Source organism: Miniopterus natalensis, chromosome 4 (assembly GCF_054644295.1).
Source record: "Miniopterus natalensis isolate mMinNat1 chromosome 4, mMinNat1.hap1, whole genome shotgun sequence".
NCBI lineage: Eukaryota > Metazoa > Chordata > Mammalia > Chiroptera > Miniopteridae > Miniopterus > Miniopterus natalensis.
In genome coordinates, this window is record NC_142084.1 from 76,575,994 (window position 1) to 76,599,467 (window position 23,474).

The 23,474-nt window shown below is 36.7% G+C and overlaps 1 protein-coding gene across 1 annotated transcript; it reads right to left on the reverse strand.

The window, feature by feature from the left end:
- Positions 1–1,003: 1,003 nt before the first annotated feature.
- Positions 1,004–23,071, reverse strand: KCTD9 (potassium channel tetramerization domain containing 9). The gene is made up of 12 exons (XM_016214193.2): positions 22,985–23,071; positions 15,543–15,664; positions 13,370–13,413; positions 12,542–12,638; positions 11,881–11,939; positions 11,550–11,678; positions 8,984–9,051; positions 8,799–8,894; positions 7,935–8,084; positions 5,121–5,226; positions 4,242–4,375; positions 1,004–2,920 (listed from the first exon to the last, which is right to left on the reverse strand). The coding sequence occupies exons 1-12, from the start codon at positions 23,030–23,032 to the stop codon at positions 2,804–2,806; spliced, it is 1,170 nt and encodes a 389-aa protein (XP_016069679.1). The 5' UTR covers positions 23,033–23,071; the 3' UTR covers positions 1,004–2,803.
- Between the last annotated feature and the right edge of the window lie 403 nt (positions 23,072–23,474).

Genomic DNA, 23,474 nt, shown 5'->3' on the forward strand with positions numbered 1-23,474 from the left:
TCACATCCATGTTTCTCTTCCTCTCTCTCTAAAATCAGTAAGCATATCCTCGGGTGGATTAAAAAAATACATGACTTAAAGTTGACCTGAGGGTAGATATACAGTATAAACAACCAATTCATAAAATGAACTGGAGAAAGCACTGATTTATGACGGTAATATGACGGTAACCTTTGTAAGAAAAGGAATTGACATTATTTCCTAAAATTTCTTTGAAACTAGTTGAAAAAACTAGACTAGGCTATATTACAGCACAACATAAAATATTGTTCTGAACAATTACACAGCAGAGTACTAAATTTTATCAATGTATATAATCTAGCTAATTTAGGTTTAAAACATTATCTGTCCCTCCTTCCCAACAACTGTATTTTTGCCTGTGTACGGACATGTTTTATCACTAGGGCTAATGGAAGTTTTACTATTTTGAAACATTTCTCCCTCCTTAAAATTCTCTCTCTAGTTATCAGGCAAGAATGTTTGAGGTTGAGGGGGGGCAGTGTATTTAAACAACCTAATAAAGCTAACTGGTAATGTTCATGAACTAAAGAGGGACACAAATTAAATGAATTTTGGAAGGCAGTCTTTTTTTTTTGAAATTTCTTCATGTTGTGAGCATGGTGGATTTTAACGGGATCATCAAATAATACTTAAACAAATACATTTTCTTTGAAAGGGCCACTAAAGTAAATTAATGAGCTACCTGGAGGGGTAGCTCGGTTGGTTAGAGCATCGTCCCAATACCCCAAGATTGTGGGTTTGATCCTGGGTCAGGGCACATACAAGAATCAACCAATGAATGCATAAATAAGTGGAATAACCAATCAATGTTTCTCTCTCAAATCAGTTTTTAAAAATTAAATTAAAAAAATGAATCCATCATAAATGTTATGCTATATTTCTTTTTCTACCCAGATCCTCAGGGCTAGTCATCAATATATATTGAAGAAATGTAAGCAAAATAGAGAAAGTGCTACTTTTCAAAAGCAAGACAAGAAACTCCTTTCCAACATTTCACATTGTTTATTAATGCAGGATACATTAGACCCGAACTCTGCAGGTTCTAGGAATATCATGTTTCATCTTTCAGATTCTTCTGCACTCTTAGGCTATGTCTACAAGAGGTACCCTTAAGTGGATGAAGAACAGTCTATAATTATTGAAAATATAGTACAGAGTGAAATGATTTAAATATAATTTAGGCACATATTGATTATGAAAATAGATCTCTCTCAATACAATATTTTCCTTTCTTGGTAAAAATAATAAAGCAAAGAAAATAATTCATTTCTGAAGTTGCTTTCCTTTACCTGTAAAGGTCTGGTCTCCTCCCACTGTGCATATATACCCTTTACTGGGAGGAAAGCTTTGCATATGTCTATATAGAAGAATAAGCTATGTAAATATTCAAGACATGTCATCCGCCCAAAGGAGACCAAGTGGTTTCTAATGATTCACTGCCCAACCTGATGGGTCTGGAGAATTCAGAATCCATTTGGACACAGCTTATACCCTGCTCCTGGGCAGACGTAAGGACACCGCTTACTGGCAGGAAGTACAGGCCCTACCTCTGCTGCTGCAGAGAGATAATGACTCCAGAAAATCAGACTAAAACTTATTAAAACAAAACCAAACCAGAAAATAGAAGTTAAAGAACCACAGGTGCTGGGCAACTGGTATTACATTTTGGACCAGCCAAATGCTTTTATTTTTATTTACGTTTTTTGGTGGCTATAATCAATCGAATAGTCAGTTTTAAACCCCTCATTCCCCACTGTAGGGTTTCAGCTGCAGTTACACTGTGCTGCCTTCTAGAGGAGGACTTGGCCATATCCATCCATATTTTGTAGCCTGGATTGCAGTGGACTGAGACTTAGTATCGGTTTCTAAGCTGGCCCTGTTTAAACTGTTTGGCCACTGAATTAAACAGTAACACACCTTGGTTTTTTGGTTTTGAAGTATCTTCCTATGCTTGTTTGGACTGTCCAGGAGGAAACTAGTGTGGTAGTGTAAATACATACAATGGCCTGGTCTGGCGCTGAGTGGAACCTGCTGAGAATGAAATCTGGAAGAAGGCTCCTTCAAAAGTTGTTGCTCTAGGTGGATTCTTCCTCCATCTACAGAGCTCCACTGTAACTTCAGCTGACAGTGATGTCTTTCCTTCAGCTTTGTCTCCACCAGTAAGAATGGAGGATTTCTTTAACTCAGCTACTATTTTGTTCTAAAAAAATAAACATTATAAAAATGATCCTGAAAAGAGCCTTGGGGAGTCTGACCTCACCACATTCACACAGTGTGATAGGTAAAGTAGGGAGGCGTCACTAAAGCTTTTTATAAACCTGAACAACCTCTTGGCATTTTTCAAAAAGTTTTAACAATTTAAATATCCATATGCATCTAGAGACTCAATAAATACAATTGCCTATGTTGTGCTTCTCATAAATTAAAATCCTCAAATGCATTTTAAACCAAGATGATATTTCCACATCATGCCTATTTAAAAGCAAATATAATAGATACTATTCCTGGTCATAAAGCCAGGCATGCCCCCTGCTCCACTCGAAAGGCAGCAGTCTAACCTCGCTTCCCTACCTCTAGTAAATGAGTGCTTCTTGGTTAAAACCAGAATGGGGAAAAAGTCACTTTTTTCCCTATGCACCACTGAGAACAAGCATGATCCTCTAAATGTTTGTTTAAATTTCCTTACAGTGTTATTTCTTCTAGATATCGGAGTGAGTGGAGACATAAAAGTGATAAGGAAAACATTTTTCATCTTGAGCGTCTTCCTCGGGCCCTAAAAGTCTCATCTGACACTTTGTGACATATGTAGTGGTGTCAGCATTTCTTCAAATATAGCTCCCTTCACGTTGGAACCTCTCAGGTTGGCTTCTTGAAGGTCACACCCAGAAAGGTCACAGTTCTGCAAGACAAAAACAATAACCGTGTAACTAATATAGAGATTTAAGGTTTTATCTGTTCCTTCTGAAAAATGATTCCTGGCCATGTTAGGAAAATGCTGCTATATCATAAAATTCAGTTATTTCTGGAAAACATCTGTTTTAGAAGAAAGTCAGATTTTCTGCTATTTCTATTTATTCTGTCTAGTTCACGCTCTGGCTGACCGCTACAAGCACACACACACACACACACACACACATGCATGTGCACACACACACAGGTTAACAAGGAAGCATGTCCCTCCTGATCACGTATTTTACCATCAGTCATTTAAAATCCAGAATAGGCTCCAAGGTAGTAAATATTATCTAAACAATTTTACCGCAATCCAAGAACAACAACAATGAAAGGCATAAGGTGGGGGGAGAGGGGTTATTTTTAAAACTCTGAGAGAAAAAAATTTTGCTTAATAATTAAATTGTGTAACAGATTTTTCCATTCCTCAACCCCAACATTTTTATAGCAAAGAATTGCCTTTTTTACCCCCTAAATTATGTGTACAATTCAATGAGTTTTAACACATGTATACAACAAGGTAACCACCACCATCATTGCAAACTGCTTTTAATTTCTCTTGAGATTAAAGAGTAACAGATGAGACAGAGATTCTGAATAAATCCCTGGAGATGGTGGGGACAGAATGTCAGCAGCTGCCCCTCAAGAGTCAACCTGATTAGTCTTTGGAATCAGTTGGACAGAGGGAGGCTTCTGCTGTTTAACCACTGACTACATGGCATCTAAAATCAAGGAAAAAATCATCATCTTAGGTGAGAGTAACAAATAATAAAAAATTAAATAATGGTGCTTATATCTTTATTAAAATTAAATACGTTTATATCTTCAGCCTTAGGCTGGTTCTTTTGCTTGTAAGTTTAATAGGACCTGCTATTCTGCTGCTTAGAGCTATTAAGAGAACAAGGCAAAACATTTTTTAAAACATTAACAGCAAGCAAAATTTTGATGTACTGTTTTCTACAATCCAATCTATGCCAGATTTTCTTGTAGAGGGCTGTATACTGGTCAGTATACCAGCCACATGTGGGCAATATATTTAAATGAATTAAAATTTAATTTAAAATTTAAGAGAAACATCAGTGTGCGAGAGAAACGGCAATGGGTTGCCTCCTGTAAGTGCCCTGACTGGGGATAGAACCCGCAACTTGGGTATGTGTCCTGACCGGGAATTGAACCTGCAACCTTTTGGTATATGGGAGGAAACTCCAAGCAACTGAGCCACCAACCAGTGCTAACAGAAAGAAACTCTTTAAAAACTGGTGACTCACCTCTAAATCAGTTCCTGCCAGAGTTGCTCCTCTGAGGTTACAGTTCTTCAACTTCGCATTTTTTAAGGTAGCGACCCTCAGGTTAATTCCTGTCATTTGACTTCCTTCCATGTCCACGCCCTTTAGATTAGCACCTAGAGTGAACATATTTGGGCATTAGTTGAACTTGAAAATATTTATAGTCACCCACCTTCAATGAAACCACAAGATCTAAATGGAAAAGAATGATGACAGGCCTCTTTACCTTTTGAAAATGATTCTGAACTATAAATCTTAGCGTCTCGACCAACTTACATACACAGAGTCCTCTGTTAATGATGTGTTAGCTCATACTGTGAATTAAGAATGTTTTAGTCTTCGTTTTTGAGGGAGGGATTCAATTCGCTTTTAGGATAATTAGCACTTCTATAATATGCCTCCATAAGTTTATGACAAGGGAGATAAGTACTGTGTCTTCTAAATACACACATAAACAAGTGACCAGTGCATAGATACAAGAAAGCAGTAAGAAATTCATAAACAAAACATTAAACCTAAAAATGACAAAAACTACCTGGCTTTGTGTACTGAAATGCTTAATTTTGGTCAGTATAAAAATATGCTGTTCTGTTTGAAAGTTTAAGATGTTGATATTTAATTCTCCAGCTGAGGCCTCATTAAGTGTTAGAGGCTGGATCTCCCCCTGCAGTCTCAATGTTGGTTAGCATATGACTGAGACCAAGGTATGACTGACTGATCCCTGTGCAAATGCTGCAAGCATGGTGACAGAGGAAATCTACCCCCTATGGTTATGTTTTATCTGTAACAATTACTTTGCTGGGCTTTTTACTTAATGGTATGTCTTCCCCTTAGAAAAAGTAATTATAGACAGAATCTCACCTTCTAAATTGGCTTTAAGACCCGAAGGATCTTCAAAATTACACTGTTTCAGGGATGCCCCTTCTGCATTAGAACACAGCATCTTGACTCCCTGGAGATTAGCACACTGGCAAAGAAAAGAGAAAAGTCCATGTCTTAAAGTTCAGAATTTTGTTTAGAAGAGAAAAAATTGGCTCAAACAGTTGTTAACCCAAAAAGTTTTAACTTCCATAGCTGAAAGTCTTTTTATGTTATTTTTTCATTGATTTAGGGAGAGGAAGGGAGGGTAAGAGAAAGAGAAACATAGATGTGAGAGAGAAACATCGATTAGTCACCCCTGCACACACCCTGACCCGGGATCAAACCTGCTAACTCAATACAAACTAAGAACTGTGTTAAGAGATAATTCTCCTAAAAGAACAATTTTTAAAGAAACAAAAGTCACGATAACAACAGCATGCACACTTCCCATGATACTTAAGAGTTTAGATGAAGTTGGGGAGTCAGAACTGTGATATACCTATTTCTTTTTTTATAAACAGCCCTGGGAATGCCAATCAGCAGTGTAAATGTATGGATAGGAAAGCATAAACTTGTTGGGAGTATGGATTTTTCTCTTCTTTATTACAGTAGCAATCAATCAGTGATATTCTAGATGTTCAATCATGCTATTACTACCTTCATTTCAATGGTCAGAACACTAAAGTCAGCAATTAAAGGCATCCTCTAGCTACAAATAAGTAACAAGTTGTAAATCAGGTCTTTTTGTACCAAACATTGCTACACAACATTGCTAACCTTAAGCACCCAAATCACAATGTAAAATACAGAGTAAAAAGCTAGAAAATGGATGTTAGAATTTTAAATTATGTCAATTTATCTCAAAGGGGTCAGTGCCATCAGATCTGAACTTTGACAACTACTAGATAAAGGAGGAAGCTATTTATAAGGGTGACATCTTAACATTAGGCCTTCACAAAATTATCACCATCAAAGTAGATATGTTAAAGTGTTTAAAATTGGTTAAGGTACTATATAAATAATTGTAGTTGTTATAGGTAGAGCAGTGAAGAAATCTAAAACCCTAAGGGTGATCGAGTTATCTTATAGCCATACCTACCAAGAAAAATCCTAGTTTCCTAAGTGCAATTTTATTTACCCTGTAGTCAGTTTTAGTGGAAGGAAGCTAAGCTACAGATTATTTAAAACCTCAGGTAATTGACAAATGCACAAGCATTCCCATCTCTACCTGCACATTAACACAAGTGAGCACAGAGCTCCAACTGACAGACAGGACAACGAGCACCCAGAAGGACGCAAATAACTAAAAGATAACTGGATTTTTTCGTATTTAAAAATATAACAAGACGAGAAGCTGATACATGAAAATAAATGTGTCTCTGGCTCTCTATGTAATGCTCCCAGGTAAAACAGAATGTAAATATTATCAAAAGTTCCCAAGGTAACTATGTAAATATAGTTCCATGATCATCAAGGTTCCTCCCAGCTCTTATGGTTCTGTAAGTCTGAGACTGGGAATATGGAATAGATACCTAACAGCTGGATCATTATACCAGCTTCTCTTCAGCTAAAGGCAGTAATGGCAGGTGGAGCAGGTAGGAGAAACAATCTAAAGCATGCTGACAGAGCAGGTGGTGTGGACTGCTTAACAGTGATGGCAGCTGACATCACCCTGGTGGCAGCAGAGCTCGATGGTTCCTATGAAATGTTTCACCACCCATAAGGGAGAAACTGGGTGAGAAGTTTAGTAAGAGTGGTGGAACCATTAGGTGCGACTTGTGTTGTGTAGTAAAGTGCTTAGCACACATTGTATTTTGTGGACACGTCAATCCATGAGCTATTTATCAGCAGTCATCTTCAAATGCTAAGGACAATTAACAATTAGTTGTGACTTTCACAGCCTACACACTCTGGGCAGTGACTCTTCAACATAAGCCATTTTCATCATTAATAATTAAATTTACAATTTTAGAGCACATCAGTTTATTGAATATATATATATTTTTGACCTTCACATCAGTTATACCATATGGGTAGAAGTATTCGCAGATAAGAAAGTATGGATCAGTTTCATAGTTAGAAATACTGTAATTAAATAGAACTCAAAACAAATTGCACTGAATGATCCGAACTGTTTTATCTTGTTCTTGTTTTTAAAAACCAACCACGCTGCCTCTTCACATTTCACTAGTTAAGGACTAGGTCCTTCAAACCTTTCCTTTGTGCTGTTTGTCGTTTGCTTATTTTGCTACCAGTTTGATCCTTCAGCATAAAACGAAACAAGGTAAGAAAAACTCCACAAATGTATGTTGGCAGACTCTGCTACTAGATCTGAAATAAGCCTCATGGAAAAATAGGTTGAAATTAAGGATTAAAACCAAAATTATAAAATTTAATAAACATTTATTCAGTGGCTACTAAAAGCAAGTTCTACATTAGGTACTGTTAATTCAAAAGACATATATAGACATGGGCCTTGGTATTAAGGAACTTAAAGTTGTTAGAAGTTAGTAAATTTCACTGTTGGTTCTACATGTATCATCTAACCCCAAATTAACACAGGTAATTTTTCCATACATACATGTATATACATACATGCACACACACATCTACACATGACTACATGTAAATACATATACAAATATATGTAGAGAGAGCCAAAGTTATAAAACCAACCCATTTCATTTTCAGAGCCTTCAGTTTTATCAGTGTTTAAGTAAAAGCTTCAGTAAGAGACAGATGTAATTTCTGCTCCTGAGCATGCTCAACAGACTAATAATTTAATTTTCTGTTGTAACCAAAAATGATTCTTACGTCAAGCACTGATCCAGAGAGATCAGCTCGTTCAAGATTTGCACAGCAGAGATTAGCATGTGCAAGATTGCAGCGGCTTAAATTGGCCATCTTGAAGTTAATGTATCGAAGGTCCAAACGAGAAAGATCAGCACCACTAAAGTTTAAACCCTGAAATTAAAAAACACAAATTGTCATCATATTTAAACCATCTGTTGCATTAAACTTAATTACTCTAGCTAACCATCAAGTTTTTTAGAACCAACTGGTGGTTCAGTTATTTGGAGTTTATTACAAAACACAATCAAATGGAACTTGGATATATAAAATCAGTGTCCAGAATGGGTTCTGGTAAAAGAAACTGTTTACATTTAAATTAGAATGCAGTCTGGCTATTCCTCCTTTATGTGCAGAAGTTTCTAAAGAGGGACCTCTGTTAGCCTCATACCTGTTGACAAGTATTATTATTGTTAAACCTAATTATATTTAAATTATTTTATTAATTCAATAATTCAAGATAGTTTCATTTTTGAAAAGCGAATATTATGGTTTTTTAAACTTTAATGCTACAAAACATAAATGTAAAAGTATCTGCCACTGACTAGCCATATATAACTGTACAAACAATTGACATTTTATTTTAACTGCTGAAATTTCTATGCATTACTCAAAAACTTCTATGTGAGGTATAATTGGACAATAAAAAAGGCTATTCCACATCTCTTTTTTTGCTACTTTGGGATAACATCAATGCTGTGGCCCATAATTAAATTATATCTTGCATGAAAAAGAAAATGAAGCAAAAAAAAATTCTGGAAGAATGTAAAATGTCACTCACAGATGTGCTGACACAAATAACTTATGTAAAAAGTCTGTTTTAATTACCTGGCAACGCAATTCTGATTTGGTTGGAGTGGCTAGCAGAAATCGGACAAATTCCTTTCGAGAAATTGGTGAATGATCCTCTGGTGGTTGAGAATTCTTGAAAAGAGATATTAAGAAATTAGTGGAGCATTCTGGGAGACAGCTATCACAAATGAAATACTGGCTAGTATTAAAAAAAGCCTTACCTTTATTGCCACTTCTAGCTGTTCAATCAGTGAGTCAATACCGAAAAATCTGGCTTCTTCTAACACACCTATCATAATAAAAATGATTTGACTTTGATAGAAAACTTCATTTTAATATTTACACAATTCTTTATGTTAAATTCTCACAAAAGAAGTGAAATTCAACAAGTAGGTTATCAATCAATATAGAAAAAAATAACTCTTGTTTAAAACATAATAGGATATTTAAAAATATTTGTAAAACAAAGTAGTTTACATTCAGCAAAAGAAAAAAGAAAGAAAAACTATGAAAGAGAATGAAAGGCTTCCATATTTCAAAATCATTTCTAAAAATTACTTTAAAGAAGCCACAGGCAAAAAATCCTAATACCACATATTCCTCAAATAATTGATAAGTGGTTTGATTGTGAATCCAATGAAAAATAATTAGTTCACCTAATCTTAACATTTCATTGACCCTTTCCAGTGGAGCAGATCCGAATGGGTTTGTCACAAATATCTTATACTTGGTGAATTAGGAAATTATAAAAAGTAAACTTCAAAGCAAAGTCAAAAGTATAAGTCAGAAACTTTTCTTATAGGAGAATCAATTTTTAAAAAGATTTTTAAAAGATAAAAGGGGTTTGATCTATCATTTTTTTTTACTTTGGTAAAAAAAATTTGTACATTCTCTTAGTGACTTATTATATACTTTCTCACATCTGTTAATAAACATTTTCATCAGAGTTTGTGGGAATAAACTGGGATCCACTGTCCTTAAAATGAAGACTTCTGTAGGCTGAGCTTATTTTTTAAAAAAGGAGCCAGGAATTACAAAGGTAGTAAGAGGTGTAATCCCTCTCTTCAAATGGTTCTAAGCTGAGAAGGGTGACTATATGTAGATATAGAAAACCACAGCAGTTTTCTGGGAAAAGATTACAATCTTTTCTGGGAAAACCCAATTCGACCTCCAGTATTCCAATTCAAAACAAAGGCCATCTGAGGACCAGCACAGAGCTCAGGCAGCCGCTCTGGCACATTTTCTGTCCACACCAGAGCTGCTTCGTCTCTAGATTCCTCATGAAGAGCCAGCCACACTTCAATGTCTATCCCTTGGTAGACACCCAGCAAAAGAGACTCTGTGGGGACTCACTCTCAGTTTGTCAAGATTTTATGAGTAAATCAGAGCCTCCCAGGGAGTGTGGTAAGAATGTTTTTCTAATTCTAGGTTCAGAACTAACCCTTAAAAACTTCCAGAAAAACCTTAGAAAATATAAGACACCACGAGGGAAGGTCGAGGGAAAGGATATAATATTTAGTGTGTTTTCTGTTAGCACCAATAAGACCCTGATTTGATCCCAGCTCTGTCACTATGACTTTTGTCTTGGAGAAGCTACTTAATCTTTCTTAACTAAAGCTTCCACATTTGTGAAATGGGTAAAGTTGTCAGAAATATTAAAAGAGATAATGCACACTTATTATCTGGTATAATGCCTGGCACCTACCTGGCAGGCAAGTCCTCAATAAATGATTATTTATGATTAAATTATATGTTTTAAATTATTATTAAATTATAGGTTTTATAATATTGAAGACCATTCTTTTTTTCTATATCAAACTGGGTTTCAGAAAATTCATGTTAGCTTTAGGGAAATAGATAATGAAATGCTAGAAAGATCTCAAGTTAGAATAACTGAGGTGAGATTTAGCGAAGAAGATTATTAAGTCAGGGAAAGAGTGTTTTGAAGACAAATGAAAGAAGGAAAAGGAAGACATGATTCACTGGAAAAAGTGAAGATCATTAAAGGCAGGGAACAAAAGGAAATGATGAAGGTAAACAAAGAAACTACTGATGAGAGCATAAATTAAGAGCAAGAAATAGGTTCTTAAGTGGGAAGAAGATGAATAAGTCATTATAGGTTATTTTAACGCATGTAATTATTCGAGGGGCAACTTGTAGCCAACGTAAAGAGTTTGGAGGGAAATTGTACTAAATAAAAACAATGCTACATAAAATGAGTCAGGAGGGAGCTCTGTTTTCTGAAAAACTAAATTAAAAAGAGCATTGGCAGAGAAACATGAAAGAGGAGAAACAAGCACAGCTTGGTAATAGCCTACGTTGCTGAAATCAGAGACAGCAGGAAGAATATGAAATGCTATCAATGATACAAGGAGAAATTAAAACGGGAAGCTTAAAAGAGCCCATAGAACATCTAAAGCTGAGGTTTAAAATGTAATCAGGAGAGGGTGGCCGTTAGAGTGAAAAGCAGCAGAGTGGCACAGTTGCTAAAAGGGAAAGGTTTGGTAAAAAAGTGGATCACTGGTTAGTTTTATAATAATAATAATTTTTGCAGACTGGCTAAAATAAAAACATTTTACAACACGAATTGTAAGCTAGCGGCCTCTCCCACCCCCCCAGGCTGATTCTGATGGGTTTAACATGCAATGTTTTAAAAATCAGGTTTTACATAAAATTTTACATTTCCAGGTTTTCTTTAGAAAATCAAGTAACAAGTTACCAAGCAAGTGAAAACATAATAAAAATGATAAACTTACAAAACTGTGAGGAATTATATTGAGAACTCACCCAGTAAGTTAATGCCATCATTTACAATGAGCTGTCCGTGACGCAAGTAGTTCAAAATGGGTTCAAAGTACTCAGGACTTCGGTCAATTAAGAAAGCTCCTCTATGATCTTGCTTGTTTCCCCAGACACCTATTTCCATTAAAATGAAGAAAGTCCCCCATAATAAAAAACAGAGTTAGAAATTTATGGAAGAAAAATTTTGTAACATACCAGTAAGTTTTCTCTTTTGTAAAAATTGGTATCATTAAAAAGTAAAGAAGAACAAAAGCTATAAAGTCAATACAGCTCCAAATAGATCACACAAAGTGTGAAAACCATGAGTGGCACTCACCTTTGTCCTTAAACATGTGGGCCAGCATACTGTCAGGCTCTTTATTCACTAAAGTGCTCCTAAGAATTCAGGGAAAAAAATTGATTTCTCCATTTGTCTTATAAACAAACATATTTAAGTCAAGAGTATACTCGATCCCAGCTGCTCTCTCAAAAAGATGCATGCTATAACCTGGTAGGGGTGATGCTGGGAAACAAAAACGTGCAATAAGTTGCCATTTATCAAAATCCCTTCTAATCTGGCACTTCCTTTGATTTACATATTGTTTTAGTTTCCTTTATTTAAAAACTATCCATCTAGCAAGATATATCACAATATCCTTGATCTAAATATATTTTCCTATGCCTTTAATATAAGCAGTTGTAATCTTTATAAGTTTCAATATTAATTTTTACTTGCAGTGCATATGTATTATTGAATATCTAAAAAGCATGTTCTAAAACACTAAATTCACGCTTTTTCATGCTTTCCTGGAATGACCTGTGGATCATTTTCCTTCTCTTTTCTTTAAAAGAAGCTTTCTAAAATATGGTTTCTGATAAGAGTATATTTATTTAAGCAGCATTTCAGTATCTTCTAAGGAAATCAGCAAACTGAAGAAAAGAACAAATGATATACAGTGCCCCCTGACACACAGGTACAAACATGCACACGCACCTACCGTGTAGTTGTGAAGTACCGCCCTCCAACATTTAATGTAAGCCAGTCTGTGTGAGATCCTGACAACCCTTCAGGTAGCTTGGAATCTGTCTGAGGATCTAGAGAGGACATGTAGAAAATAATAAATATATTTAACTGGGGATTTGGGGAAGAAGGCAATAGCATGATTTTTAAAACTTTCTGAAATGTGCCAGAAAGAAATGCCCATAGAATAGATTAAAAAATACAACCTAATATTCCAAAACACGATAAAAGAAATGAATAATACAAGGTATAAAAGAATAACATAAACCAGAATTAAAATTCAGAAATAAGGTGAGAGAACTCAGGAGACAATTGGAAATAAAAATAAAAATTTTAGAAATGAAGATTAAACTAGAAGACACACAGGAGTAAATAAACACACAGATAATGCCTTAAGGAAAATAAAAGATGCAAAAGAGGAAAGCTTAAAAATAAAAAATAAATAAAGAAATGAAAAAGATTTAATAAAAAATTTCAAATATATTAGGTAAATGGCATGGCCAGTGTTGCTAAGTGGGTGAACATTGGCCCATGAACCTGGAGATCAGGGTTCGATTCCCGGTCAGGGTACATGATTAGTGGGGGACATGTAGGAGGCAGCAGATCAATGACTCTCTCTCATCATTGATGTTTATATCTCTCTCTTCCTCTCCCTTACTCTCTCTGAAATCAATAAAAAACATGTAAAAATAAATAAGATCTGAATATTACCACAAAATACTTTTTAATGTTAAGCCATGTACAATATGTCATTTCACCTTTTTTATTTTGGCAGACAAACTTGGCTTTTAAGGAAGTCACTTACCAATGAATGGTTCTCCTTCACACACAAATAAAACATCATCGTCCCTGGGGGATATCAAAATTTAAAAAGGCACCATCAAAATCCAGAAATCACATTAATTATCTGTTGAATATAGGAACTGTTCCTTAGAATTGTGTAGAAGACAGGTTTTGCTATCAATCTATATTGCAAAATTGACTATATAAGTTTCCAGTGCTTTCTTTGCTTAACATCCCCTCTCTCCTCCAACTTAACTGTCCTTGGATTTAAATTCAAGTATGATCAGACACATGAAAGTACTTTTGAAATGGAAAGCAAACAAATAAAACAAAACCCACTATACAGATTATTAAAATAAGATTTTTTTTCAACTGAAGAATGTACTGTTACATTCAAAGAATATGATTAAAGGCATAGCCAACTCTTTTTTTTTTTACTTTAATTCTGTAACCCTAAATAAATTACTGGGTTTTCTCCCATTTCATTAGCTGAGTTGTGCTTTGGCAATGAAAATAAATGTTCATATTGAGTTTAGGAAGACTATAATGGGAAGTAACTACAGTAAACACTCACCTACTGTGCACCCAGCACCCTCCCAAACGTAAACGACTGCACATAATTCACAGTCCTGGATTTTCAGTGATATCCTCCTCCCCTGTCCGACCCATCCCACATTCCTGGAGGTAATTATCAGGCTGTTCTGTGAAGCACCTATTATTAACAGGTATACACTGCACAGTTCAGGTGGCCTCTGACCTTTTATGTTGCAGAAGTTTTTATTTCCTGTAAAACATCACAGGGACACACTGAATTTTTCTTAGAAGCAAAGTCTGTGCTTTTTAAGAAATTTAGGTTGATGTAAATCATTCAACAGTGTGACTCATTTATGCATAAAAACTGAAAGAATCTGGAAGATATTGAAAAACTAAGAAATTCTCCTACTTTATTTGGATTTTAAATCTGTATCTTTTAAATTTATCATTTCTTCTACTTGCTCACCATGCCAGTAAACAAATTATGAAAATTTGTTTTCTTATCTTTAACAAAAATCAACTAGTAACTGTATGACCTGGATAAGTTATTTTTCTCAGATGTTTAGTTTCTTCATTTATAAAATGACGGGACTATAAGTTTTTGACTTCAAAGGCAGTATATTATATTGAAAGGTCATTATGGCCTGGACTTAAATGAAAATTAAGCCTTGTACACTATTATAATATAGAGCATCATTATTTTCACTCCATCAATTTTTTTTTTTTTAATCTTCACCGGAGGATATGCTTATTGACTTGAGACAGAGAAAAAGGCAGAAAGAGAGCGAGAGAAACATCTATGTGACAGAGAACATGGACTGGGTGCCTTCCGTATGTGCCCTGACTGGGGATTGAACTCACAACCCAGGTATGGGCCCAGGAATTGAATCTACAACCTTTTGGTGTATGGGATGACGCTCCAACCAACTGAGCCACACCGGCCAGGGCTCACTCCATCAATTGTTTAAAAAACCTCATGCTTTGCCAGTGAAATGAGATAACATGGGTAAAGCAAATACAACATAACGGGCACATTGTCGGTAATTTTTGTTCCCTTTCCATCTTTGTTAAGTCTCAAAATTCTATGATCCTATGAGGATTGGATGAGGTAAACTAGATACTTGTTTTAGAGAGATAATTCTGCCAGGGATATTTAAAAAACAAAACCAAAAAACAAACAAACCAAAAACCACTATTGTGGTGGATCACTGATGAGTTAACTCTGCTTAGCAAGTTTTCACCAAAGTAGTGAATATTTATAATTTGTAAATATTTGTAATATATATAAAACTCAAAGCATTCTTAGAAAAATCAATTGAACAATAAGCAATAGCATATAAAATTAAAGAGATCAATTAGATTTCTAACACTAAAAAATGCATGTCTTATTAGATCCATTTCTAGTACATAAAGAAATTCCTCATAGCCATATATGAATCATGCAGAAAGACTATTAATATATTGGAAGGTACTGAGGATTTTCTATCTGATCAATACATCCTAAGTTCAAATGATTTAAATTCCAAAGAGCAAATACTAGGCAATCATTTGCCAAAATCCTGAACTCTTTAACAGTGATTAAACCATTGCGTCAGGGAAATAGCATAGCACCAAGAAACTAAGAGCTCAGAGTGGAAAGCTTATAAAAAGGTGAAACTTACCTGATCAAAGCAATATCATCAATCAGTCCACCTTTCCCGTTATACACACTAGTGGCTTTTATGCCGAGTTTACTGCTGGCCACGGAAAGCAAATCAGATAAAGTGCCATATACAGCAACCACCTGTAAAACACACCAGATTAATGAGATAATGAATTTGCATAATAAATTTCATTACTCATAAATTATAAATCATCACACTATAAACAGGACTAAAAATTAGATTATCATGTAAAAGGAGATTTTGAGAGGTTCTTAAGAGTGTTCCTTTTTCTTCTATGACTCAATTATTTACTTAGTGCCTAATATTGCTGAAATCTAAAACTAGAGTATCAGAAATTGTCTCTGACTAAAAACAATCTACAATCTTAAGGTATGTTGAATAATGCTCCAGTTCTGCAGACCCCCACTTGAATTTAGATTCTGACATTTCCAGCTGCCTGTCGACTTGAGACAAATTATTTAACCTCTTTATGCTTCTGATGCTTTACCTAGAAGTGAAGAAAATTGTCGCATGCACACCAGAAGGTTGTCATGAGTGTGAAACGAGCTAAGGCATGGTAAGAGCTTAGCAAAGCGTCTGAGACTTACTCAGTCTTTATGATGTTTTTACATTATTCTTGTGTTATAGGCATGGTTTATTTTTAAAATAGGAAAGATTTACTGCTGTTTATTATAACATTTATTACATCAACTACCATATGAAAGGTAACAACTTCCCACCTCATTTAATTCTTCAATAACTACTTACTTTATAAAAGCCAGACTCTAGCCAACATTCTAAATACGGCAGCAGCTGGGTTTGATCTATCCAGCTGAACCGACCTGTCCTGCTTTCAATCAGGCAGTCTGATGCGTGTGCGAGGTATATGCCATTGCTTAGGTAGGCGGTTGAAAATCTCTACATCAAGTGAATTTCTTGCTCCAGTCTTAATTGTAACTGTGGGTTCCCAGTGGCTGAGTTGTACATTATCAGTTAGGATCTCTGAACGTTACGAATAAAAAGTAGGTAAGGAGCTGAACGTGAAGCATTTACGGCCAGTCGATTTCCCACAGGATATTGGATACATGTGCCATGTGAAATGCGACCCGGGCTGGTCCTTTGTTCACCAGTGACTGGAGTATAGTACACACTGAATTTTTGGTTACATAAATGGAGTGACCAGCAGGGTGTAGAGGGAGTTGTTTGCTAATCTAGGAGAGTGTGATCTCCCAATAGCAGAGTGCTCAGATTCCAGCTGCTTTCTCTTGTATCATAAGGATAAAAAGCCAGAGAAGTGTTGCAAGCTGAGGCGTTTTGGGGAAGGGTTGTAGGCAAGCACTATTTAAAGGGGACTAGGTGGATTATTAAAATAATGCACAACCCAAGTGTCCATAAACAGGTGAATGGGTAAAGAGCATGTGGTATATACATACCGTGGAACATCATTCAGCCATAAACAGAAATGATATTCTGGTAATACTACAACATGGGTCAATCTTGAAAACATTATGCTAAGTGAAATAAACCAGACAGTAAAAGGACAAACACTGTATGATTCCACTTATATGAGGTAATTAGAACAGGCAAATTCATAGAGACAAAGTAGAATACAGGTTACCAGGGCGGAGAGGGAAATGGAGAGTCACTGCTTAATCGGTACAGAGCTTCTGCTTGGGGTGATGAAAATAAATAGTGGACGGAAATAAATAGTGGTGAGGTTATACACATTGTGAATGTACTTAATACTGATGAATTATACACCTAAAAATGGCCAAAATGTTAGCTTTTGTATTATATTTTTCCACAATAAAAAGTAATCCAAAGCACTTGGCAGTGTCTTGCACATAGCAGACATACCATAAATATGAAAGCTTGAATGAAATGTGTCCCCCATATTTCCTATCATTTTTCACATCTGTAACTGAGCCTGGAAATCTAATCTTTACTGCAGATACATGTTCCTGGGAGAAAAGGAAGAGAAATAAAGTGCATAAGGCATGTGTGCAGGGTGTGAAGAAAGAAAACAGAAAAAATAGTAAAAAAATGCAAAGGAGCAAGAGATTGACCAAAGGAAATGCAAACCAACTTTTACAGTTTGGAAAGTGCTATGGGTGGGAGGTAAGAAAATCCTTTTAACATTAACATCCTGTCTTAGCTGGTATTATAATACTAAGAATTTTCTAGATAGGAGAAAGAGAAAGACCTATTTATCTCTGCTTCTTGTACATTTCTGCATGGCTTTATTCAGCCTGACATTATCCCCTCCTTACCCTAACATCAACTTTCTCTTCAAGCATTTCTTTTCTCTTCTTTCTCAAAAGGCCATATCACAAAATGGATGCAAATTTCATGCATCTGTATATATAAATGCACTTGCATTTAATTTAAATATTAGAACATATATGACTTATTTTTCAAAACTACAAAATTAAATTGTTTTCTATTTCTATATGATTGATTTATTTTTTCCTGTGGGTCAGTTGTCTCCTAATGAGAATAAAGGCCACCTACCTGCTCTAAAAATTTGGAAGCCACTAGCTACAAGAGGCTATTTAAATTTTAACCTATTAAAATTAATTAAAAGTTAAAAGTCAGTTGATTTGTCACACTAGCCATATTTCAGTGCTCAAAAGCCACATTAGCTAGTGGTTATTATGTTAAGCAGTGCAGATATGGAATCTTTCCACCATCACAGAGACTTCTATTGGACAGTGCTATTCCAAAGAGCAGAGTAAAATGAACAGAGAAATACCTATTTTGATTCTGTTAGGCTTGACCATGCCATAGCAGTGCACAGCACCAAAGTGGCAGAACCTGTTTGTTTTATATTGGAGGGCTGAGTAACTGCCATCTTTCCTTCCTTCCCCACTGAAGTCAAATTTAATTATAAGATAGGAAAAAACCATATACAGAGTTCTGCGATTCTCAGGGCAATCAAAGCACAATAGGAGTTTCCTTGTAGGTTGCAAAACTACTCAGGAACACATTCTAGGTATCAACTGAGTTTAACTTTTATTTCATTATCACTTAAATCAGCTCTACTATATTATCAAACACAGTTTAGCATTTGACTAAAATATTTTCTGATCTGACTTTCTGTCTGTACGTATGTACATATGTATGAATATTCATGGAACACCGTTAATTTAATAGCAAGCTATAAAGAAAATAAACAACTCAAATGTGCATTGATAGGATAATGGATAAACTGTGGCAGTATATTTATATACATTTATACAAAGAAGTGAAATGAGTAAACTATCACTACATGGGGCACTATGGATGGAATCGTAGAAACATTATATTGGCCCAGCCAGTGTGGCTCAGCGATTGAGCATTGACCCAGGACCCAGGAGATTGGGGTTCGATTCCCAGTCAGGGCACGTGCCCAGGTTTTGGGCTCGATCTCTAGCACTGGGCGTGCAGCAGGCAGCGGATCAATGACTCTCTCGTTATTGATGTTTCTCTCCCCCCCTCCCTTCCTCTCTCTGAAATCAATACAAATGTATTTTAAAAAAAAGGAAACATTGAATGAAAAAAGCAAGTCCAAAAAGACTACATGCAATGAAATACCAATTTAGAATATATGTCACAAAGATGACGAACAAAAAATATATAGTTTAGTTATATATACGTAAGTGGCAAAACTATTTAAAAAAACATGGCAAAGAGAAATATAAAATTCATGAAAATGGGAGAGGCAGCGGGGAAGGAAAGTGGATGAGCACATTAAGTTATTGGTAAAAAGCTATTTCCTGGATTGTGTGGCAGGCTTACTGAAATTTGTTACATATTGGCCTTTTCATTTTTATGCATATTAATATTCTTTATTATTATTTTACACGTATTGAATATATTTTAAAACCATTTAACTTGAAGAGCAAGCCCTCGCAAGTTTCTTATTAATGTTTAGACTTCAGTAGGCAAAGGTTCACATAGATTTTCACCTTTCTTCAACTCTAACAATGGGTTCAAATCTGGACATTTCATATCAACAACATACTTATGACCTAATAACAAAGCCAGAAGACAATTATTTCCCAGACCAAGACTGTAAACATCAGTACAGAATTAAGATCTGTTTCATATTCCACTAAGCCTGCAGCCTGGCACGGTTCCTCATACAAAGAGGGCACTCCATTAGTGTCGGCTGAATGAATGTCTCCAAAAGGCCTGTGCTCATGACTGAATATTCTGCACTTATGCTCAAGATATACAGAAGTTCTGAACTGACACCAGCTTGCTCAGAAGCCACTTGCTACATTCAGACATGTAAGTCCTCATTTCAATTTCCTTAATGCCAACTATTAGAGGGAATATTAAAAAGAGGACAGTGGGAATTCTGAGCAAATGGAGAAAGGATGAGAGGCTCAAGCATAACTGACTCTTGGAGCAATTTAAAAAAATTCAAATAATATGATTTCTAAACAACACGAGGACTCTTTATTGACTGCAGACTCTAGTCAGCCAGTAAAAGTCTAAATATCAATAAATTTAGCCAAATACAAAATTGACTTTAAATATATATATATTTTTTAAAAAGAAATAAAGAAGTTCTGAAATTGTCTGTCTTCATGTGCTGGAAAATATTTTTAAATGTCTTGCTAATTGGGATGACCTCATCCTATCATTGGATAATAATTTCAAAGAAAAATAGTATAAACTTAGAGAGCATTTATTATTAATAGCGGTTATTAAATAAGAGTTTATACAGTCTTCTTCAAAATTTGGCACTTTTTGACTTCTCAGATCCAAAGAGATCCACTATTTTGTAAAAATCTCATAGTTTATATCAGAACAAGGGGCAACTCTGCCATTTTCTCATTGCTTATTTGTGCTTGCAGGATTGGTATACTCTTCAATCTGCAGCTTCTCTAAAGAAATCTTTTAAAGCCACTTGGCATTTTGGTATGGGTTAATTTAGTTAAAAATTAATGTGAATCTTAACCTGGTCCTTGTAAGCTTCCACACATCACAACATGCTAAAGTGAACCAACCCAGTGAAGAAGTTGCCCATGTGAACACACCCCCATCTCCCAGAAGACTTGGGACTAGCTGAGACATTTGGTGGCTGAAAGCATCTGTGTCTTTTTGGAATGGGAAAAACACACACCAAGTTTTAGCATTACTTTATATTTTTAAGAAAAAATAAATCGAAGGTATAACATTTCTCCTTGAACTCCACTGGATTGTCTTGTATGTCTGTCGCATGCCATCTCATCGGGGGAAAGCAGTTTTAGAGATTACACAGCCTTCCCTTCCACATCAAAACGTCCACTAGTTACACTTGTTTATTCACTAATTACACAGGAAAGTCATGTGAGCACATGTGTCCCCTGCAGTGACTCTGTACTTTCCAACCCCAGGCTTCATGGCCCTCTCTGGCAACCACTGAAAAAGTTTTACAGGGCATTAACTTATTTGAAAAAAATACATTCTTATGAGCAGGAAACAAAAATACGAGCTAGGTAAATAAGGAGATCATGGGAGTGACACAGATATCCCAACTGGTGGATGGGAAAATCAAACTCTATTTTGTAGTAATGCTTTTTTCTCAGCATGTTCATGAACATTATGTCATTGTTATGCCATTCTGGCTAAATACAGTCAATTTATTTATATAAAAATTAAAAATGCAATCTGTTGTGTACTATTCTGCTCTTTTGTCAAATAAAGTAATTTTAATACTATTTTTTAATCAGCTGAAGTGAGAGGAGAGGAAACCTTGACAAGTTTGGCATAGAGTATGTTTTCCAGTTGAGTAGTAAAGATTATGGCATGATTTATTTTTAATATTGACTCATACTAATATTTTCCAGTTTGGGTTTCTATGATCTTTTTTAACATAAACATTTATCTTTAATTATTTGAGATGTGTTTTTCCAATCTTCTGAGATTCTCTAGCAAAATCTTTTTAAAGCAAATAAAATTTAAATCCAAAATCTAATGCAGTCAAAACTAGACAGCTTAAAATTTTTATTAAAGATAATATGGCAAGACTAACACAGCCAATCTTTGACAAGAACAAAATTCAGTGGTTTCAGAAGAAATTTACGGCATAGTTAAATATTTATGCCTGATTCTAAACATCTTGTCTTTCATGGAATAACACAGCAGATATTGGATGAAAAGGTCAGTCAGAGGTCTGCTTTTGAGAACATACAACTGTAACTTTGGATATACTAAATCTTTCTCCCAGTAACCATGTAAGTTTTAGAGTGTAGCTAGTAACAGACAAAACAGGTTGAGAAAAAGTTAATAATGGTCAGAAATAATGTAAATCTTGGGAAGCATCTTTTGAGGCAGCATTCATGAAAACTCAGAAACTTGAACTTATGCCAGTCCCCTATTATATATGGGTATTAAATCTCTAAGACCAGAACACAAAATTAGAGTCAACAAACCACACTGTGGTTCAGACTTTTAGAGAACACTTACTCAAAACTGCAGAATATGTTGGAAAATCATCTTTTATACCGTGGCACAATTACACTATTTAGAAACTGACAGTGTTTCCAAAATACGCAGCAAAGTATTCTGGCAACTAATACAGTGAGGCCAGTTTACCTTTACCTTTGATTCTAAGGCTTAGTCACTTCTAAATGTCATTTAGCCACATGAATGCCTGCCTTGAACAGTCAAATTTTCCAAAGCAGTGGAACAACTTTCACGGGTGGGGCAAGAGCTGAGAAGGAAAAAGATTCATTTTGGCTTGCTCTGGCGTTGGAAAAATATTTAGTACCACGCCCTCAACAAAGGCCTAACACAGAAAGGAGTAAGGGTCAAATCAGTCCCTTTTGGGCCTATTGTCACAGTCCCCTAAGGAACTAAAATCAGGAGAGATAAAAGAGTACAGAACTTTGGCGGGGGGTGGGACTTGGGGCACCTAAGAGAGGGAACCATCAAGAAAATGCCCCTAATTTTCGATCCTCTATTCGGCCTAGGATAGAAGACTATTTCACTTATCGGCTGATAGAGTTTACATTGTTTTCATCCGATCAACCTTGCATGCCTTAGTTGTTACCACCACTGTCTGGAGCGGACCATCAGTGGGGACGAAGGTGGGAAGACGCGCCTTCTCTAGCCAGGGGTGGTGGGCAGGGGGTCCTCCGGGAGGAGGTGGGAAGAGGAGCGTCTGTACCTAGCGCTCAGGTGACAGCGGCCCTCCCATGCCCTACGTTCTCCCCGCCCCACACCTGGACTTGGGAACGATTCAGCACCAACCGAACCTGCGCTAGTCCCCAGGACGGCTGGGGAGTCCAAGGGCAGGCTCGAGGTAGGAATCTGGAGGCCGCGGGGACCCGACCTTCACGTCCCGGGCACCCCCCCCATCCGGGTGCACGCCCACCTCCCAGCCCCGGTCCCCAAACTTCAGCCCCCTGCCCTGCGAGCCCGCTCCGCACTCCGCTGCCCTCGCCGCCCGCAGCCCGGCCCGCCTCGCCTCCTCCCGACCCCCTTACCTTTCCATTCTTGGGGCTGCCGTTAAGGAACAGGGTCACCCGCCTCATCGCGCTGCCCCCACTGGGTCCTGATCCTGAGTGAGTCGCCACCCTCCCACCTGGCTCTCCTCCCACCTTCTTCTCCCGCCCTTCCCCTCCCTCCACCCACTCGGACTCTCCTCCCTTCGCCACCTTCCTTCCCGTAGAGACACACACACGCACACTCTGGATCCCGCACCCCACGGTTGGCCGGTCCTCCTGCCCACCCCGCCCCGCGGCTCCGCAGCCAGTCTGGGGCCCTTCCCCCAACCTCCCCCAGAGTGACTCTAAGCTGGACCAATCATCCGGCAGCGCCGGTCAGCACTCCGCCAATCATCACCCTGTATTGGGTGGGCTCATACTAACTCCGCCCCGGTGATGGGAGGAAAGAGAGGCTGTTGTGTGGCAGGGAAAGGTTATCAGCCAATCAGAGCAGAACTTGGAGCCCAACCGCGGCTCTAAGCGTTATTGA

Excerpts from the sequence above, each read along its gene's own strand:
- KCTD9 (XM_016214193.2), bottom strand. The coding sequence starts at position 23,032 with ATGAGGCGGGTGACCCTGTTCCTTAACGGCAGCCCCAAGAATGGAAAG. Across the intron at positions 15,665-22,984 it reads GCAGCCCCAAGAATGGAAAG|GTGGTTGCTGTATATGGCAC; the intron begins GTAAGGGGGTCG and ends TGTGTTTTACAG. Across the intron at positions 11,940-12,541 it reads CGGTACTTCACAACTACACG|GAGCACTTTAGTGAATAAAG; the intron begins GTAGGTGCGTGT and ends CTGAATTCTTAG.